Source organism: Enoplosus armatus, chromosome 9 (genome assembly GCF_043641665.1).
Source record: "Enoplosus armatus isolate fEnoArm2 chromosome 9, fEnoArm2.hap1, whole genome shotgun sequence".
NCBI classification, from domain to species: Eukaryota; Metazoa; Chordata; class Actinopteri; order Centrarchiformes; family Enoplosidae; genus Enoplosus; species Enoplosus armatus.
The window spans coordinates 17,096,126-17,114,778 of NC_092188.1; the positions used below are offsets into that span (position 1 = coordinate 17,096,126).

At 39.5% G+C, this 18,653-nt stretch overlaps 1 protein-coding gene across 1 annotated transcript in view; it reads left to right on the plus strand.

Moving 5' to 3' along the window:
- Positions 1–1,033: 1,033 nt before the first annotated feature.
- The window catches only part of adcy2a (adenylate cyclase 2a), a 54,969-nt gene continuing 37,349 nt past the window's right edge, over positions 1,034–18,653 (plus strand). The window contains exons 1-2 of the mRNA XM_070911314.1: positions 1,034–1,282; positions 5,158–5,355. Coding sequence (XP_070767415.1) covers positions 1,049–1,282; positions 5,158–5,355 — 432 coding nt within the window. The 5' untranslated portion in view covers positions 1,034–1,048. The remainder of the gene's footprint in view (positions 1,283–5,157; positions 5,356–18,653) is intronic.

An 18,653-nucleotide genomic window follows, 5' to 3' on the forward strand; every position in this document is an offset into this window, starting at 1 on the left:
TTAGACAATTTAAACTATTAGAGGGATCTGGAAGTCATCATTTATTCGTCTTTATGAAAGCAGCATTTTGGCCAGCACCATTTCATCATGTTTTGGGTGGCCCCTGTGTGTGAAGTGTCTGTGCATCTTTGTGTGTATGCGTACAGGATTTGAGCAAATGCTACGTGTGCTTTTGTTTGTTTATTCTTAAACATAAACAACATTCTATTTAATATTCTATTCTATTTTTCACATGTAACTGGCCCATTTCTTTTAACTGGCCACTACTGGTGGATAGTTCCTTTTTCTTCTGTATTTTTGAGCAACTGCCACCACCACCACCTTCCACTATTGAGAACAGTTTCAACAAATCTGACATGAAGGCAATATGCTGTCTGACTGTATGGAGAGAGCAGGAGAGAGGGAAAGGGACAAATGAAAAACATAAGGTGTGAAATCATCATCCTCTCCAGGATTGAGCTCAAGTGATTACATTGCATTAATACATTACTACATTGCATTTATGCATACTGCATAAATGTCAGTGTAGTAATGTTTCTCTCTATCTTGCTGACTTCTCCCTGCTGCTGCACCTTCTTTTCTTTTTTTCCTCCCCTCCCCCTTAGCCCTCTCTCCCTCCCCTTTCTCTTCACTTCCCTCCCACTTTTCTCTCTCACTCTAAAGAGCACTCAGTCTCTGCGTTCCCCTTCATTTCCCGCTCCAACATGTTGGCAGGAGGAGAAAGCAGAGGATGCTGCGCTCTACCCTCGATGCGTTCTTGCCACCTCTCCGGTCAGCACACGCTGCCTCAGACTCAGACTCAGCCTCAGCTTTCAGTTGTCTCCGCCTGAAGGACTTCAGAGAGGAGGTGGAAGAGGAACCGAAGGATACGCTGGAGATCAGGAGCTCTCACACCAGGGTCCCCAACAGGAACAACAACAGCAGGAGAGCAGAACAGAGCAACTGCTCCTCATCTGTGGTGGAAACTACTAATACCTCAGCAGTGACCAGCTCCTCTGCCTCCTCTAGTTTCCCTTCCTCCTCTTCCTCCTTCTCGGCTCCAAGATCCATGTGGCAAGAGGCAATAAGGAGGAAGCGATATCTCCTGGACCGGGCAGGAGAGTCTGGTGAAGGGGATAAAGGAGGAGGAGGAGGTCGTCAGGAGAAGAGGAACAGGTCCCCGGATTGGCTGTATGAGTCCTACTACTGTATGAGCCAGCAGCATCCTCTGATTGTGTTTCTGCTGCTTATAGTGATGGGAGCCTGCCTGGCTCTGCTGACTGTGTTCTTTGCTTCAGGACTGGTAAGCTGCTCATTCACAACATGCACAAACACGCACACACACAAACACAAATGCATTATGCAACTTAAAAAAGTATAAAAAAACAAATATCCAGGACCATACAAACATATGGATGGCATTATATTCCTGCATGATCTGTTGCATATCCCTATTGTGCGGGCTGTACATTACAGTGACAGCATGTGCAGGAAATTCATATCAGGTGTAAGATCTGTAAACAGTGTTAACAGGTACATCTAGGCACATGTGGTGCACACACACATGTCGTAGTGTCTCACTTTTTCTGCATGGCATGCATAGAAATAGGGTCACAAAAACTGGATTGCCCATCATGTGCTCACAAATGTGCATTTGTGCACACACATACTGACACATAAAAGCGTGCTTGTGTGCAACACCTATATGCACGCACACTAGCAGCACACGGACCTCAACGCAGCACTAATGTGAAGAGAAGGGTGAGATAAAAGTGAGGCTGGAATAAAGGGCTTAGTTATTGTCTGAGCTCATGGTTGACTGAACTACAGAAAGGAGATTTGTTTCCCTCTGTGACTATTTTGACAGGGTTATCTTTGCTTTAAAAACCTGAAAAATTCTCTACCGTGAAGGCAAGGCATTCTGTAAAATAAAAATAAAAAAGTACACGTTTTGACTGGCTGTGATTTAACTCTAAAATAACCTACGTGATTATATGCGTCTAAAAAAAAGGAAATAGTTTTTAGTACATAATGCTATATTAACACAATCTAATGATTGATTTTCGAGGATATACTAACATAACCTTATTATATCTCATCACATTTTGCATTAGGAGAGTGCCTCTCCCATTCCCTGTCTCTGTTGAGTCTGCTATTAAGAAGGGATTAGTCTAAAACACACTGAGAGAGTGAGACAGCGAGGGCACTGACACACACACACATCACCCTGCACATCACAAAATTCACCAGAACACAATTAATCACTGGGAACACTTATGTATTGTAGCTAAACATACAAAACAGAATAAAACGTTTTGCATGTTAAAGTTGTTTTCATGCTCAGTAACAGTGGTTGGTGAGACAGCCGTTGCATTTCCATGCAATAAAGACAACCAGTCAAGACAGAACGGAGTCCCTTATGCCCAATTAGTCATCAAATGAAATCCCTTATCTTAAAGACTAGAAGAAACAGCAGGCTTTTGATTCGTCATATTTAATCCAGCAACTTTTCTGATAGTTGATTGCATTTTAATAACCTCCTACACACTGCCGTAATTGTCAAATAGTGATTTTTTAGTCTTGCACATGTGGAGATATTTGAGTTGTAAATTGTCATTCATCATTCTTTTGACTCATTATCTTAGCCACAATTGGTGTTTGTTCCGATGAATTACGTAATTGATAATTTCCCTTTTTGGATTTATTATTTGATCCATCTTCCCGCTGGCAGTATTTGTGTTAAAGTGTGAAAGTATAAGTTAACCAGCAGCTTAAGTATTGTAATTGGAAGTATTAATGTAGAGTTAGAAACCAAGCTGAAATCCCCAGTTTTGAGGAAAATGTTTCCCTACAATTAGACACTAAGAATATAATTCTGCATATTCTGGTAGCAATGTGTGGGCTCACAATGAACAAGCATCTCAGTAAATGCCTGTCCCTGTCAGGCCACTGCTCAGTCTCTCTTTTCTCTATTCCCTGTCCTTGTGCTGGATAGGCATGACTTTTGCTACTCCCTTGTTTTTTTTTTTCCTCCATCATCCCCATTTCTCTACATTCTCGTGTCTGTGTCATATCTCACCTCCTCATATTGCTGTCTCCCTCTTTTATTTGTATCCTATCATCCCTCCATCCCGCTGGCTGGCTGACCTAAATCCTGTGCTGTTTTGGAGCTCTGCTCTAGGCGAGACAAACTCTCTGTGGCTCTCTGCAGCCACACATATCCTCTCCTGTCCCAGTGCATCGACTGTGTGCATGAGAAAGAGACAGAGGGAAGGTGGGGGTGGGGGGCTAAAGACGGAGAGAGAGAGAGAGAGAGATGGAGAGGAGGAGGACAAATGCAAAGAGAAGCATCGGGAGATAGTCTGACATAAAAAGATTTTGATGGTTAGGTCACTTCTGGAAACAACGATGGAATGAATAAGAATTTGTTCTAGTGATTAGTGACTGCAATGAATAAAAACAACACATTATTCCATTTTAATGTAACAGCATGCATGACAATATTTTAAAAGAGAACTTGAAAATAATGCATTCATTAATTTGAATTATGCAGTGTAATGTACACAGTAGATATTTGGAGTTTTTAAGGGTCAAAATTAAATGGGAGACCAAACAAAGCTCTGTCTTTATGGATATGGGATACTGTGTCACTAAGCAGTGAACAAGAGTCAGCAAATTACTAGCCCTGATGTTAAACTTAATAAAAAGTTGGAATCAGCATTCACTCATCGACAATACCACACAAGACTATTTGGGGTTGAATTCGAGTTGAAGTTTGATTGGTAGATATCAGTGTATTTCACAGATTCCTTTGCCTACACAGTGTGCCAGACATACCCGTGTCCTGACCCTTTTCCATCCCCCTGTCACACTACTGGAAAAGCAATGATGGGATGAAGCCTAGCCAAGGCAGGCAGCACAAACGACTCATTTCACTATCCTCCTACATCCACCTTGAAGAAACTCCTGAAATTTTTATTAGAACTTTCAGATCTAAGTGTGTTTCAGCAAGGCAGCAGCAAATCCATTATGGATGTGGCTTCAACTTTGCTACTGGTTAACACTGGGGGCTTTTTAGGGTTTTTCCTTACTCCATAGGATCTTCTCTCAGTATGAAAGATTCTTTTCACTTTTACAGTTATGTATTGGAAAGAGGATATGGATCCCTGGCTTGTACATTCAGCCATATTGAAATAAGTTTAACCTTAGGTTTGACCATACTATGCTAGAGTTTATACTTCTCTGGGTACAAACAAGAGTACTTCTATCGAGCCATGTATATGAATATTTTAAAATATACTGCAAAAAGAAAAGATACTAAAGGTGGAGTCCCAATGTGGCAGGTTTCTATAACATGGGATCTGATTAGTCTAAAGTATAAATCAATACACAAATAAATAATTGAGTTTAATTATTTAAATATAATCTTTCTTTTGCTTTCATTTTACCTTCCTATTTTTTTTAATCTTTTGCTGTTTTTTTTGTTTTTCACCCACTCACTTTTTCTGTGTTCTCAGTCTTAGTCCTATCCCCACCACAGTGTAACTCTATGGAGATGTCCAAGTAGGAGCTGTGCAACATTGTTCTCTGTAGGCTCAAGTCAATACGTTGTTTATAGAGATAATGTACAGTAACAGGACAGGTGGTATTTTTTCTTTTCTAGGATGACAGGCGAAGCACTCCATAGAATTTCCATACACAGTCTGTTCATGTTTAAATGATGTACTAAACAAACACTTAAGAAGACAAGCTTGAGCAACAATTATGCAATAACAAACAGCAATTATGTAATTAGAGAACATTGTTGGAAATTATACATGCATGCATGTCTAATTAAGAGCATTATTTTATTGCATATAAAGCTTAAAATATTTGATCTGGGTAAATCAGAAGACACATTTTTAAGCATTTATTTATTTGCCATTTTGTTTTTTCCCTTTTCGTCTTATTTCTTGTGGCTGAAACAGAAAATTAAAGCTACTGAAGAACTTATAACTGACTATTTTCTCAGATGGTTATTTTTAGTGACACCTTGTTGTGTTTAAAAAGCAATTTCATTAATTATTCCTCCTTTCTTTGATGAATTACATATCTCTCGCCTTCTCTCTTAAATGGTCTGTCCACGTGTCTCACTGTCTCTGTCTTATGCTCTTATTTTTCTATCCTGTCTTTTTTCAGAACATTGAGGACCATGTGGCCTTTGTAATCACTGTGCCCACAGCACTGGCTATCTTCCTGGCTGTGTTTGTACTCGTCTGCATCGAGTCCATCTTCAAGAAGCTTCTACGTGTTTTCTCCCTGGTCATCTGGGCCTGCTTGGTTGCCATGGGTTACCTTTTTATGTTTTCTGGCGGGATAATTTGTCCGTGGGATCAGGTAAGACACAGAGATGTATATCGTGGTGAATTTATTTGTTACAGAGGAACATGTGGTACATTCTGTGATTTATCCGGTTTGTTTCTCCTCTTTTATTGGGTAGTTTTAGGAGAAAGTTAGTGGCTTAAGGAAAAGCCAATACAACAGATTGGAAATTTGAATATACAAAGAAGGAATATCTCTTGAAAATGAAATGCTTCAACAAACTGAACATTGGTCAAATGTAAGCACATTAACACTAAGGGATAAGATAGAAATCTAGGCCAGTGGATTTTGACTGTTGCTGATACATGTTTCTTCTTTCCTTCCCTTGCTCTTATTTCTGTTAAACTCGGCTGACTTCTCCTGTCGGGAATCTGTGAGGATTTTGTTGGCTTTAGTAGTGCACATTTTGCTAAAGTTAACCAGATAACCTCAGCCATATGCATACTGTGATCATTTCCACTTGTCAGAGTGTCAGTGGACGTATTTATTTTTTCACACGTCTTACAAATATGACGCTTGTCCAAAAACCTTTCCCTGATTGCCAGAAAATAGCATGAAATCTGGTAGCAAGAGCAGCTAGAGATTTGACCTGGCTTTTATTCACTCGTTTTCTGTTCTGCTTGAGTTGCCTTGTACCTAATGCCTAAACATATATAGCTGCTCTTTAGACCAAATGTGGTTTTTGAGTCTATGATGAGAGAGTGTGGAGTGTAGATACTCTCCTGTCTGTAGTGTGCAGTGTAGTTATAACGAAAATGGATAAATGTGAAACAAGACTTGAGGATTCAGATGGCCTGGAAAAAAAAAAACTCCTTAAGCTTTTATTTCATCTCTTGTGATATCTGACCTACATTCTATAACAGGGTGTCTTTTAAGTTTGGCTTGATCACGCACAAGCTTGAGTGCTTCCTGACATGTCATCATGTTTTTTTTTGTCTTTTTCTTCCTCAATGAGTGTTTGTAAATAAATATAGAAGCTATTCGTCTTTTAAAAAAAAGAAAAAAGGTATATTAATAGGATAAAAACTGCATTATTGGAGTCTGGCCTTCTATTACTTAAAAAGAGAATTATACTATCCACAGCTACAGCTAATCCTGTCCAGTAAAACCCATTAAAGGACGTGGTCTTCACCAATATTAATCATTTATTTATCAAAGAATAATTGATTATCGTCATTTAAAGAATCCCTCCTGCCAACTGTCACGGGCATATAAAATGATATTGTCCTGGATAGGTTAAAGTGTTCCTGACTCACCTAGACCCTAACCAGCCATGGTTCAAATTGTGTGTTTTGTTTAGCACTTTCCTCTAAATTTAAATTCTAAAATTCTAAAATCCATAAATCATAAAATTATACACTATCGAAAACAAATGAGAAAAACTGAAAATAAGCTGAAAAACGAACCAGGTCATTAAAACACTGTTTATATTTAATATTTTTGCTGTCAGAAAGGAAAAACAAAGGATTTATGTCTAACGCCTGGGCGTAGAATAACATTCAGTGTAGTAGAGTATTGAAAAGGGATTCTTCCCTTTTCAATACTCTACTACACAGCAAAGATGACATTTGAGGTTCGGTTATTTGCAGGATTAAGTGAGAGGTCTTACAATGGTTTACTGTTTTCTGTAATATGTTTTGTCACATTTTGTCAATAATCCAAACTCCCTTGCAGAATTGTTCATGTATACATTACAGTGACTACTTTGGCAACTGTTGGTGTTATGCCACATACTTTCTTTGTTGATTTTGGTCCTTTGCTGCATTGTTATAATTCTGAGAGGGATACAACGGATGGTACAAACTATACAAACTGTATGTCAAAGGTCATGAATGTTGGGATGGCAAGGACCCACCATAGAACCTTCCATATTATTATTCTTTTTTTTCATGCTTGCTATTCGAACTGCTGAAGTTAAAGTATAGCATTTGCCTTGATGGCTACCGAGGCATGTGAGAGCTGATTACATAGTCAGCAAAACATGAACATGGATGAATGTAGCCACATGGAATATTACTGTTTGATTAGAAAGCCACAAACCGATCATACATCAGAGTCACACTGTTACAGTCAGCTGATATGAAGAAAGCCTGGCAGATGTGTTGTGTGTGACACTGCTGTAAATCAACTTGTGTAAATCAATACACATTTTTTTGTCCGTGCATTTATCAAGCTTCTTAGGGCGCTACTACAGGCTCGCTGACTATGTCCCATGTGGCCCTCTCAATACCATGCAGCAGCATATAAGTCAGAATGCATAAAAAATACTGTTGATCTGAGACCAGTTTGCCCATAAAGTTTGTATGGACTATTTCTGTGTGTTGCAGCAGTAGCACAGGAGATAGGATTTATAGTATAAAGCATAACTATGCATCTGTGTAGCTATATTAGAAATGACAGATGTTTATGTAGTTTATATATACATATATATATATAATAAATGCAGGCTAGCTTTTAACACAGACATTTGGACTTGTTTAACAATTACCAGGAGCTTTATACTATATACACATGCTATGTATATTACCTCATGTAACAACCTTTCATCTACAGTTAAATGTGGCAAGATGTGCAAACAGCAGCGCCTCCATTGCCACAGCCATATGCATCCTGCCACAAGGCTGATTGAAAACGGCACAGTACATTAGGTCATTTGAAAGTTGTACTCATTCAACATCACAAAGAGGTAGCTAAAGATGCGCTGATTCACAGGCCACTCCATTGATTCCTTTCTTCTGCTTACAAAAAATGTCAGGCCATTATGCCATTACCGCTGTCTGACTGCTTCATCTTAGCCATGTTAATTAACACTTATCTGAAGAGACTGGGACGGGGATTGCTGCCATATTATGGATTACGGAAATGACTCATTAGCGTTCTCACATTGCTCCACCTTAGTAGACAGTATGTTTAGTATACTTTATTATTTTAATTTACCCTTGGGGAGAACAGAGAGCCTTACTTCAGGTATCATCAGCGCAATGAATGTGAGTCATATCTCTTCATGCAGTCAGTAATGAAAAAGCTTTGAATAATATATATGTGCTGTTTGCCAATAACCCAAGATAAATGAAAAAGAGTATTAGTATTCTATTACTGTGCATGGGGAAAAATATCTTTTGATTCATATACCCAGTTTACAGAATCCCACAGTCATTTCTGCCTTATGTTTACTACTTACCATTAGCTGGCTGGGTAAATCTGTCCCCTTATTTTAACTAAGGAACCAAATTATATTTGAATTACCAAAATGCAATTCTCAAACTATTGACTTAGGCTGACCTGTAAATCATCAAAGCCAAATAAGAAGCAAATGTACTAATGAGCAGCCATTCACTTTCAGCACATCTTGGCACTTAAGATTTGTATTTTTTGTCAGATGAGTTATTGATGATGAGATTGACTACAATTATCAGACATACTTCCAGGCATGAAGTATGTTGATGGCTGTTGGGCAGAGTGCCATGACTTTGACGTGATGACAATTGCCAATAAAAGGTAGACTGGATCTAATCTGTAAATCTGCAGGAGGGACAGCCAAGACAGATCATTTTAATCTTCCATGAATTTGTAGAAATGAAATGCCATTGATTTCTCAGTCCATTCGAACAGCTTTACTGATGCTGTTGGTGTCTGTCAACAACAGTGTGCCCATGCCAATAACACTCAGTGCTACAGCCGCCACGCTTTAGAGAAGAGAAGTATGCAAGTATTAGAGTCTGCATTGAGGTGCTCTTGAAAGAAAAAGAAAAAGAAAACAAACTATATTTATTATACTATATTTACTGTCTACTGTTTTATTTGAGTGCCCTCAAATTCCCACAGTGTAACAAAAAAGTAGTGTCTGTGCCACGCATGCTTCACATTTTATAGATTTGAAAATTCACAGTTGTGTGACTCTACACCTTTTAGTGGAGCCGCAAAGTGAAGTACTGCTTTGTATAGAGTAAACTATTGGTTGTCTGTTATGCAGGGACTAGTAAATGAGTGAATGTGGGAGTGATTTTGGGAGTGATTTTGGACCCCGTTACTTGTATCTCTGAAAATTAACTCAATTGTCAAACAAATTGTGAATTGTTTCTGCCATTTTTCAAGCACAAATGCTAAACATTTGCTTGTTCCACTTCACAAATGTGAGGATTTGCTGCTTTTCCTTGTCTTATATGATAGTAAATAAAATGTTGTTGGGTTTTGGGCTGTTGGTCAGACAAATTTTGATGGGCATTTTTCACAATGTTTACATTTAATAGACCAAACGATTAATCGATTGATTGAGAAAATAATCTGCAGATTAATCGATAATAATATTAATCGTTAGTTGCAGCCGTTAATTCAGGTCGTTAATGCTTTGATTTAAATGGACGTTAATCTTAAAGTTACACTAGTTTAAGATGAATACGTTTATTTTTACATATTAATGAATGGCAGGGTTTTTGATTCATGGATTAAATCCACAAACTATTTTGGATCTGAGCCTTGAAGACATTGTCCTGCTTGCTGACACTTCTTCCACTTGTAATCCTGGACTTGGAGCATACTAAGAATTAGTTTATCAGCCAATTATATTCATAGCCAAGTCTTTGAATCTGTGGTCGCCCTGTTGTTACTGTGCAGTTGCTAAGTGGATGTCTGCTTGAGAAAAGAAACGGAGGGAGGCGAAGTAAAAGTCGGAGTTAATTAAATGCTCTCTGTGCTGTAGCGAGGAGGTAACCATGAGAAGTAGGGGAATGAAACGGTGATTAGAGGGAGGGCGTCATGCTCTCCCACCGCCTCACCTGTCATATATTGCCCTAAGCTCATTAAGGATGATGGCTTTTGTCCGATGTCATTCATACAATGTTACTGTTGCTGGTCAGTGGACGAAAATGTTGCTGCCCATAGTCACCATGTAATATTCCATATTTAACGTGAGCAAAACAAGAATAAACACAATAGTAATAACTAAAGGACTTGTAGATAAGTTACTAAGATACTGTAATGCACTTTAAATAACTGACTTGTCTGAATAATTAACATTGTGGCCTGTCCTATTTGGGAAAAAAAGTGGTTTGAAATGTAGCAAGTGGAGAGAGCAAAAGAAAAATGGGACACACAGGGAGATGGAGGAGGATGAATTCATAAATCTAAAGATCTCTCTGTATCAGAGCATTCATTTTTTATAGCTTCCATGCTGATATGCAGTGATGGGATTGTGGTTCAGTTGAAGTGGATCATTTTAATGGAATGTACTAGAAACATTACAGATGAATTTTCCCGCTCTCATCTTTGTGTGTTAGAACATTTAGATATACACATTTACACACTCGCAGACAAGTGTGTAGTCACAACAGTACTTGCTATGCAATGGATTATCAAACAAGGGACTAATCTTAAGTATAATCTATTTCGTACCAAAATCAATCAGTGAATCGCCTATAGTGATGAACTCTGAGAATTATCACCCAAATCTGCTGCTTCCCTCGGCCTTGTTGAGCTTTATAGTGAGTTCCAGCTTACTTAGCTGTCCAGCCTGCAACTTTACTCTTCTGGTTCACTCTCAACGCTCTCATAGCATTGTTTTACGGCCGCAGTGGGCAGCTGTTTTCTGCGTAAAAGCTTTAAAAACTCACTGTACATTAACCTCTCAATAACGGCAGACGGACACAATTAGTCACTAACTGGTGAACACGGTGGAGCATTTAGCTGCTAAAGAACCAGATGTTTCCCTCAGGAGTTGATAGAGACCAAAAACAGAGCAAAAAGAGAGTGAACGTTGGACTTACAGTCATCAGGTGGCCAGAAATACTACTCCAAGACCAAATGAAAGATAATGCTGCTCTGTAACTGCTGGATGTGTAAATAACCTGTTAGCTAACAAGTTCACCATATCAACTTAATGGTTGTAATGATAGGTAAAATAATCAGTCATTGCAGATTTTAAGTGCAAATTTGTGCTGCTGACCAACTACACTATCTTGAAATGGGAAGTTGGTATCAAATTTGTTGCACCATCCAATTTTATTTAACTCTGCTCTGCTGGATTATAAATGGCTCCACAAAAGAGATGTGGCATGGTTTGTAGTCAGTCATGAGACAGAAGTGGATGGTACAAATATGTTCAATTGGATCAACTGTGTTAACGTCCTGTTAGCATCACCTATTTTGCAAGGGCATATGATTAATATTTGTTAATTTGAGACAGAATTTGATAGACTGTGGAAAAGAAGTCACGAACATCCTATGAAAACCTTGTTGAGATGGCCAACAAGAGCTATTTCTACCAAAGTGGCAGTAGTTGCCATGTAGGGTTTCTGCACGACATAAAGGCATGAATGATAATGACATACTTCAAGAAGAAAATGAGAAGACAAAAAATGTATTGAAAGCTTTCTCTTTTATTTTCAGTTTCAGTTGTATAACTAAAGTCATTTTTTTGTTTTGTTGTCATGGCCTTGTGTTTCTGGGATTATTATTTCCATAGTCAGTTGTCTTTAACAGGGACTTCTGAATGTCACTGTTAATGAATGCTGTCAAATATAATCCCCAATAGCACACAAAGCATCTGTCACAATCTATTGCTTCCCTTCTTTGAAATGCAACACATCAGTAAACAGTAAAATATAACAGCATTATGTTGAATAGTAAATACACTATATTGCCAAAAGTATTCACTCACCCATCCAAATAATTGAAATCAGGTGTTCTAATCACTTCCATGGCCACAGGTGTATAAAATCATGCACCAAGGCATGCAGACTGTTTCTACAAACATTTGTGAAAGAATGGGTCGCTCTCAGGAGCTCAGTGAATTCCAGCGTGGTACTGTGATAGGATGCCACCTGTGCAACAAGTCCAGTCGTGAAATTTCCTCGCTCCTAAATATTCCACAGTCAACTGTCAGTGGTATTATAACAAAGTGGAAGCGATTGGGAACGACAGCAACTCAGCCACGAAGTGGTAGGCCACGTAAAATGACGGAGCGGGGTCAGCGGATGCTGAGGCGCATAGTGCGCAGAGGTCGCCAACTTTCTGCAGAGTCAATCGCTACAGACCTCTAAACTTCATGTGGCCTTCAGATTAGCTCAAGAACAGTGCGTAGAGAGCTTCATGGAATGGGTTTCCATGGCCGAGCAGCTGCATCCAAGCCATACATCACCAAGTGCAATGCAAAGCGTCGGATGCAGTGGTGTAAAGCACGCCGCCACTGGACTCTAGAGCAGTGGAGACGCGTTCTCTGGAGTGACGAATCGCGCTTCACCATCTGGCGATCTGATGGACGAGTCTGGGTTTGGCGGTTGCCAGGAGAACGGTACTTGTCTGGCTGCATTGTGCCAATTGTAAAGTTTGGTGGAGGGGGGATTATGGTGTGGGGTTGTTTTTCAGGAGCTGGGCTTGGCCCCTTAGTTCCAGTGAAAGGAACTCTGAATGCTTCAGCATACCAAGAGATTTTGGACAATTCCATGCTCCCAACTTTGTGGGAACAGTTTGGGGATGGCCCCTTCCTGTTCCAACATGGCTGTGCACCAGTGCACAAAGCAAGGTCCATAAAGACATGGATGAGAGAGTTTGGTGTGGATAAACTTGACTGGCCTGCACAGAGTCCTGACCTCAACCTGATAGAACACCTTTGGGATGAATTAGAGCGGAGACTGAGAGCCAGGCCTTCTCGTCCAACATCAGTGTGTGACCTCAGAAATGCGCTTCTGGAAGAATGGTTCCCATAAACACACTCCTAAACCTTGTGGAAAGCCTTCCCAGAAGAGTTGAAGCTGTTATAGCTGCCAAGGGTGGACTGATGTCATATTAAACCCTATGGATTAAGAATGGGATGTCACTTAAGTTCATATGCGAGTCAAGGCAGGTGAGCCAATACTTTTGGCAATATAGTGTATGTAAATTATCCTGCAGAATATAACAACACATGTTGCATGTTGCATTCATAAATCTGAGGAAGAGAATAGGCTGGAAGAGGAGTTGCGGTATGGCAGAGTTAGAGGGAAAGGCAGTGATATAAAAGAGGATTACTACTGAAGCACCATGGCATGGGTCAGTGCTACAGTTGGGAAAACATCACAGTACATATTGAAGTGTAGATTATGCTGTAATTGGTATAATGGTTGTCAAGTGGTATAGAAGGTTAATTCTAAAAGTGTCCAGTGTTCTTGTGTACAGCTAAAAGCACAGCAGTGTCTCACAGTGATAACTAGTCATTAATGAATTCACCTAAAATTACACCAAAATACATGTAGAGAGTAGCAGACCACATATGGCCTAATAAAACACGTTCTTGGCTTTAAGAAGAAGGCAAGGTGAGGTCAGTGATATGCAGTGTGATGTGGAGGCTCAGTGCTGCCACTGCTTTAATAAGCTCGCCTTACATATTGCCCTTTTCTTTCCTCTGCAGCATTGTTGAATTTTACCACCCTGGACAGGCTTATGTGCATTCTTTACAGATCTATGTTATCAAGTTAGCATTCCCAAAATTGTTGTAGTTTTTTTTTACATGAAAGTTATTACTGTACCCTTGGCTAAAAACACAAACTGTACAGTTTCCTCCTACTTAGCCAAACTCAAATTCTACTGCAGGGTCTTTCTACTCGAGGTATCCCTCCCCTCCTTTATTCTTTTTATGTCGGTGCGTATTAGTTTCCACAGAGCCCTTGCACGCTAACAAGCTAACTGGACTAATTCACTGCAGGAAGTACCATGACTTGTGTAGCTTAAACTACTTGATATATTTCAATTACATTTCTGCTCTGTTTAGAGAATCTAGATTATTTCTCTATTGTCCTTCATGTGTTTTTATACTCCAGTGGCATGAAGCATCTTCTCCACACAGGGGACATGGTAAGTTGTCAAAATAACTATATTATTTGTGTTGACATCCTCGATAGAGAGACAGGGAGACAGTAAGAGAACAAGAGATATATACATTACAAACTGCACTGTCAGTACAGTACACTGTCAGGAAAATGAAATAGCACCGAGGCTCCAAACATTCCCTCAGCTGTGTTGTGCTCGCCGTCCCCACTCTCCCAGTTAGTTTGTATACAGTACACTTTCCATTTTCAAACCTGAAATCAATTGGATGCTTATCCTCTCCCCACAAAGCCCTCTGTGTTTGCTGACAGTGGGGAGATAGGCTTATCTGTGTGGTCCAGCCTCTACCCCTCACTGAGAGATGTCTGGACCCTGCCTCATCGCCTCCTTTCCTCTTCTCTCGTGTGTCTCTCACTGCCTCCCGTCTCTCAGTCACACACATGCACAGATGCACTCACACGCTCCTCTTTGAGTATACATCCCATCCTCATTAGGCTTTAGGACAGAAGAAGTGGGGAAAGGGGGGTTGGGTTGAAGGAAGAGGCCTGCCTGGTTGGAATAGTAAAGAAGGGGGTAGATGGCAAAAATAGGACAGGAACCACTGATATAAAAGAGGGAAATAAAGGGGGTGATTCAAGGGAGGGAGGCAGAGAGAGACATGGAGAGATACAGCATATTATGTAAAGAGGAGGTGTTATTAAGCCATTATTTTGATTTTAGGGAAATTGAAAATAATATATTTTTTGCGCTAAACACCTTGATTTATCTCAGGGATCAAGATGATTGTGGAAATAACAACCCAATCACTTTGGCTAATGTTTCTCTTCTACTGCATTTAATTCTGCAACTTCACTATAAATCAATGAAGGCGTCTTTTTAGTCAGATTTAGTGAGTAGAGCTAGAAATGAAAAGAGCATATCTATCTTTGTTTAAGGTTAAATAGCAGACACACAGCAAATGCTCACATAGACAGACACACACACACACACATGTTCCACATTGTAAATCCAGCCCGTAAAACTAATCTCTGCCAAAGACTGTAGACTAAAAGCCTGATGTAATCTGACACTCCATCTCTATAATTTGTTTTATGAGCCCTCCTCAGTGTCATTATCAAGGAATTGATTCATGGGGCAGAAGCAAAGTTGACTGTACCATGATGGACCACAAAAAAGCCTTGTCCACTTAATTGTCAGAGAGAGTGTGTGCTTAGCTTGACCTTGACCATACTGAAGGAAGCTCCTGACTGTTGTGTTGTTGCATCAAGAATACAGGAGAACTCAGCAGACGTCCTTACCCCTGCAGCTTCTCCATTATCCTTGGTACAGTTTCATGAATCAGTAGCCGTATTGGATTTCAGAGCATTCATTTAGAAAAAAGGCTTCCAGGACTCTAAGCAAATTATGTTGTTGTGCTAAACGATATTTGCCAGAAATTAGCCACTGTCTTTTGAATTAGGAAGTAAGTTAATACTCTCTTATTCCTCACTTGACATAGTGAATAAGTAACCCTTTTCTTAATCATCCACAGAGGAGAAAAATCTAAGTGGTCTTATGCTTTTAGGTTCACATTCACTGAATTGTTTACCAGATTCCTTCCCTTTGAGTCCTTACATGGGTGGCTTTTTTAGTTTTTGCACTCTGCATCTGATTCAGCACTAACATCTATTTATTTTAAGATTCTGTATGTGTAATGTGTTTCATTGCATTTCTGGCTCTGCAGGGATTTGACAAGGTAAAATCAAGGAGCTGGCTGAAGAAAACTGCCGCCACCCTAATACATTTGCCATACTGCAAAAACTCCACAGCCACCCTAGTAATTATATTCATGATTAGAATCAGGAATACTGCAACCACGACTGTGTTTGCATCGTCTCTCACCACTCTCACGTCTCTTTCATTCCTTACGTGGTGAGTTTTCTCACCTCTGCAAGTTACCTTGGTACAGCTGTTTTGTCATTTGCTTCCCACTATAAATAGATGACTAGTCACCCCACTTTTTTGCCAGATTGTTAATGTTGGTACATGACAACTGCTTTCCTGCCTATGTTTCTGTTCCTGCAACCCCTTCTCAGTAAACTGCCTCCAAAACTTTTGCATTTATGTTTGGATCCTAACTCCTGTTGCCAGCATTACTGAACCATGACATTGTAAGAATAAAATAAGACTGTGCCCAATTAAAGCTCGGTCAGGCAGTGGTACAGAGAGATTAGAAACAGTTCCTTCCTAGCTTGCGGTTATGCACTTCCAATTCTTCAGGGACCAACACACAGAAACACAGACAGGAAGAGTGCAAATTAATTAAATTTAATATTTACTTTTGCTTTCGCAGCCATAGTCCACTGAAACACTGTTGTTTCGTATTACTGTTCTCGTAGTTTGTCCTTCAGCTTCTGAACAGTTAGAAGGTTAGTTGCCTCTAAACTTAGACCAGCAGCAAGTGTTAGAGGGGTTAGAAAAGAGGGTTAGAAAAAAAAGAAAGCCACTCACTGGTTCACTAGACTGCTCTTCACCTCACTTCTGAAGGATTGAGTACATTGGCCGTTCTTGCAGGTGCAAAGCTTGCAAGAGGTGCAAGTGCAGTACCATTTTTGTTGGGCTCAAATCTTTTGCACCACCCCTGCTTGGTTTAAAAAAACAGATCAGACCCATTTCTCTGGATACTCAAAAATAATATTTTCTGTCACGCAGAAGGGATTATTATGGGGGAGCCATTGGTTTATGCAGTCATGTAAACAGCTTAAATAGAAGTGAAAATGGAAATGCCAGACTGCAGATCTGTAAAGATAAGCTCCACTGAATGTGAAAAAGAGATAGTTGTTGCGAAGGTTGGGCTGAGGGGCTGTACATTTGGTGGTCAAATGTCATGACCAATAAGAGAAATTGCCTGGCCAGAGAGACCAGTCATTACAGACTTTAGGAAGAAATGGTCAGATATTCAAGCCAACAAAAAGAAGCGGGATCCTGTGTGCTGGATAATCATTGTGTGCTTGTGTCCAGGGTCAGGGGACATCAGCGGTTACTCCCCTTGACAAGTGGTTGGCTTCTATAATTAGAGGCTGTCTCATTAATACTGTTCCACAGAGGAGGCACAGACCCATCAATGAAAAGAGCCATTACAGGTGTTCCACCAAGCTAGCCATTAGTGTCTTGTGTGCAAGAAACAAAGCATACACTCCATGGCCTACTTCATGGCTCTTAAATCCTTTATATGTCTTAGGGTGATGGATATATTTATTAGGTGGCTGTATAATTTCAGATTAAGGGAAATTATGTAAAAGGGGTCACTCAAACATTAGGATCTGTTTTACTGTTCAGTCATCAGTGTTTCATTGTCCGCTAGCGTTCAAATGCATTGTTTCCATTGATTTGAGTTGTTTATATAAATACAAACTTTTGCACTATGATTAGTTTTGCCTGTTTTTCAATCCCCTGTTTTGGGGGTCTCATGTGTCATACCTCTGTCTAATTTTTTTAGTGCACAAACGTTAAACATATTTATGCTTGTCATTTAAGACATTCAGCATGAGTCATGGACTTCCTGTATACATGTCCAGGTTACAATATGTGTTTAAATCCTTCTTGTTGACTTCTGTCTGTATCTGGGGCTCTGTATTGACTAAGCTCTGAGCCGTAATTGGTAGCTCTCTGAGACTTTGAAACACAATGGGCTTAAAGCTTTTGCATCTTCACTCCTGACTGTTACAAAGACTTAATTCAATTCAGGCGGCACGTAGAGAAGGTATGTTTATGTGGTCTGTTTTTAGAGGCACAATCATAGACCTAGATCATGCGTAATTGTATCTATCATGCAGTATAATAATACCCCAAGCAGTTTTTTGCAATTAAACCATATATGATTGAAAGAAATAGCAAAGAAAGCAAGGTCACTTTGGGGTGTTGCTGCTTTTTTTGTAGCTGTTGAGACACATTGAGACACTGCATCATTCCTGCAGAAGTGGAAAGGAAATACACAGAATGTATCACTAAGCATTATGTATACTGTACATGTTAATGTTTTCTAATTTACTTCATTTAAAATCTTTATTATTGAAGCTGTGGAACAAAAAAGAAAATATTACCCCCCACAGTAGATTCAGTGCCTTATGATGTCGTTGATACAAAGTACCTTACTCAACTGAGTGTCGAGTATTAATATTTAGATTGTGCTCAATGTATCAAGAAAACAATTTAAATTTGAATAAATGGCTGGTACCATCTTCTCCATTTCAGCCAATTTACACTTTAAATAATCTTAAAAATAATGGCTTATGTTTTGAGTGGCCTTTTCTTGTAGTTGCTTTGTTCAAAAACTTGAAAGATGGACCAATTGTATGAGGGCATGCCAAAAACAATCTTTGTTGAAAGGGAATCTTTTTGTTCTGATTCCTTCTTTGTCCCCACGGTGCAAAGGATTGCACTTATTCTCCAGTGTCAGTCATGCAGGGAATTATAGTTGGAGTGATATGTCGGGTTGTCAATATGTAAAAGGCGCTACTGGCATTTTATGAAAA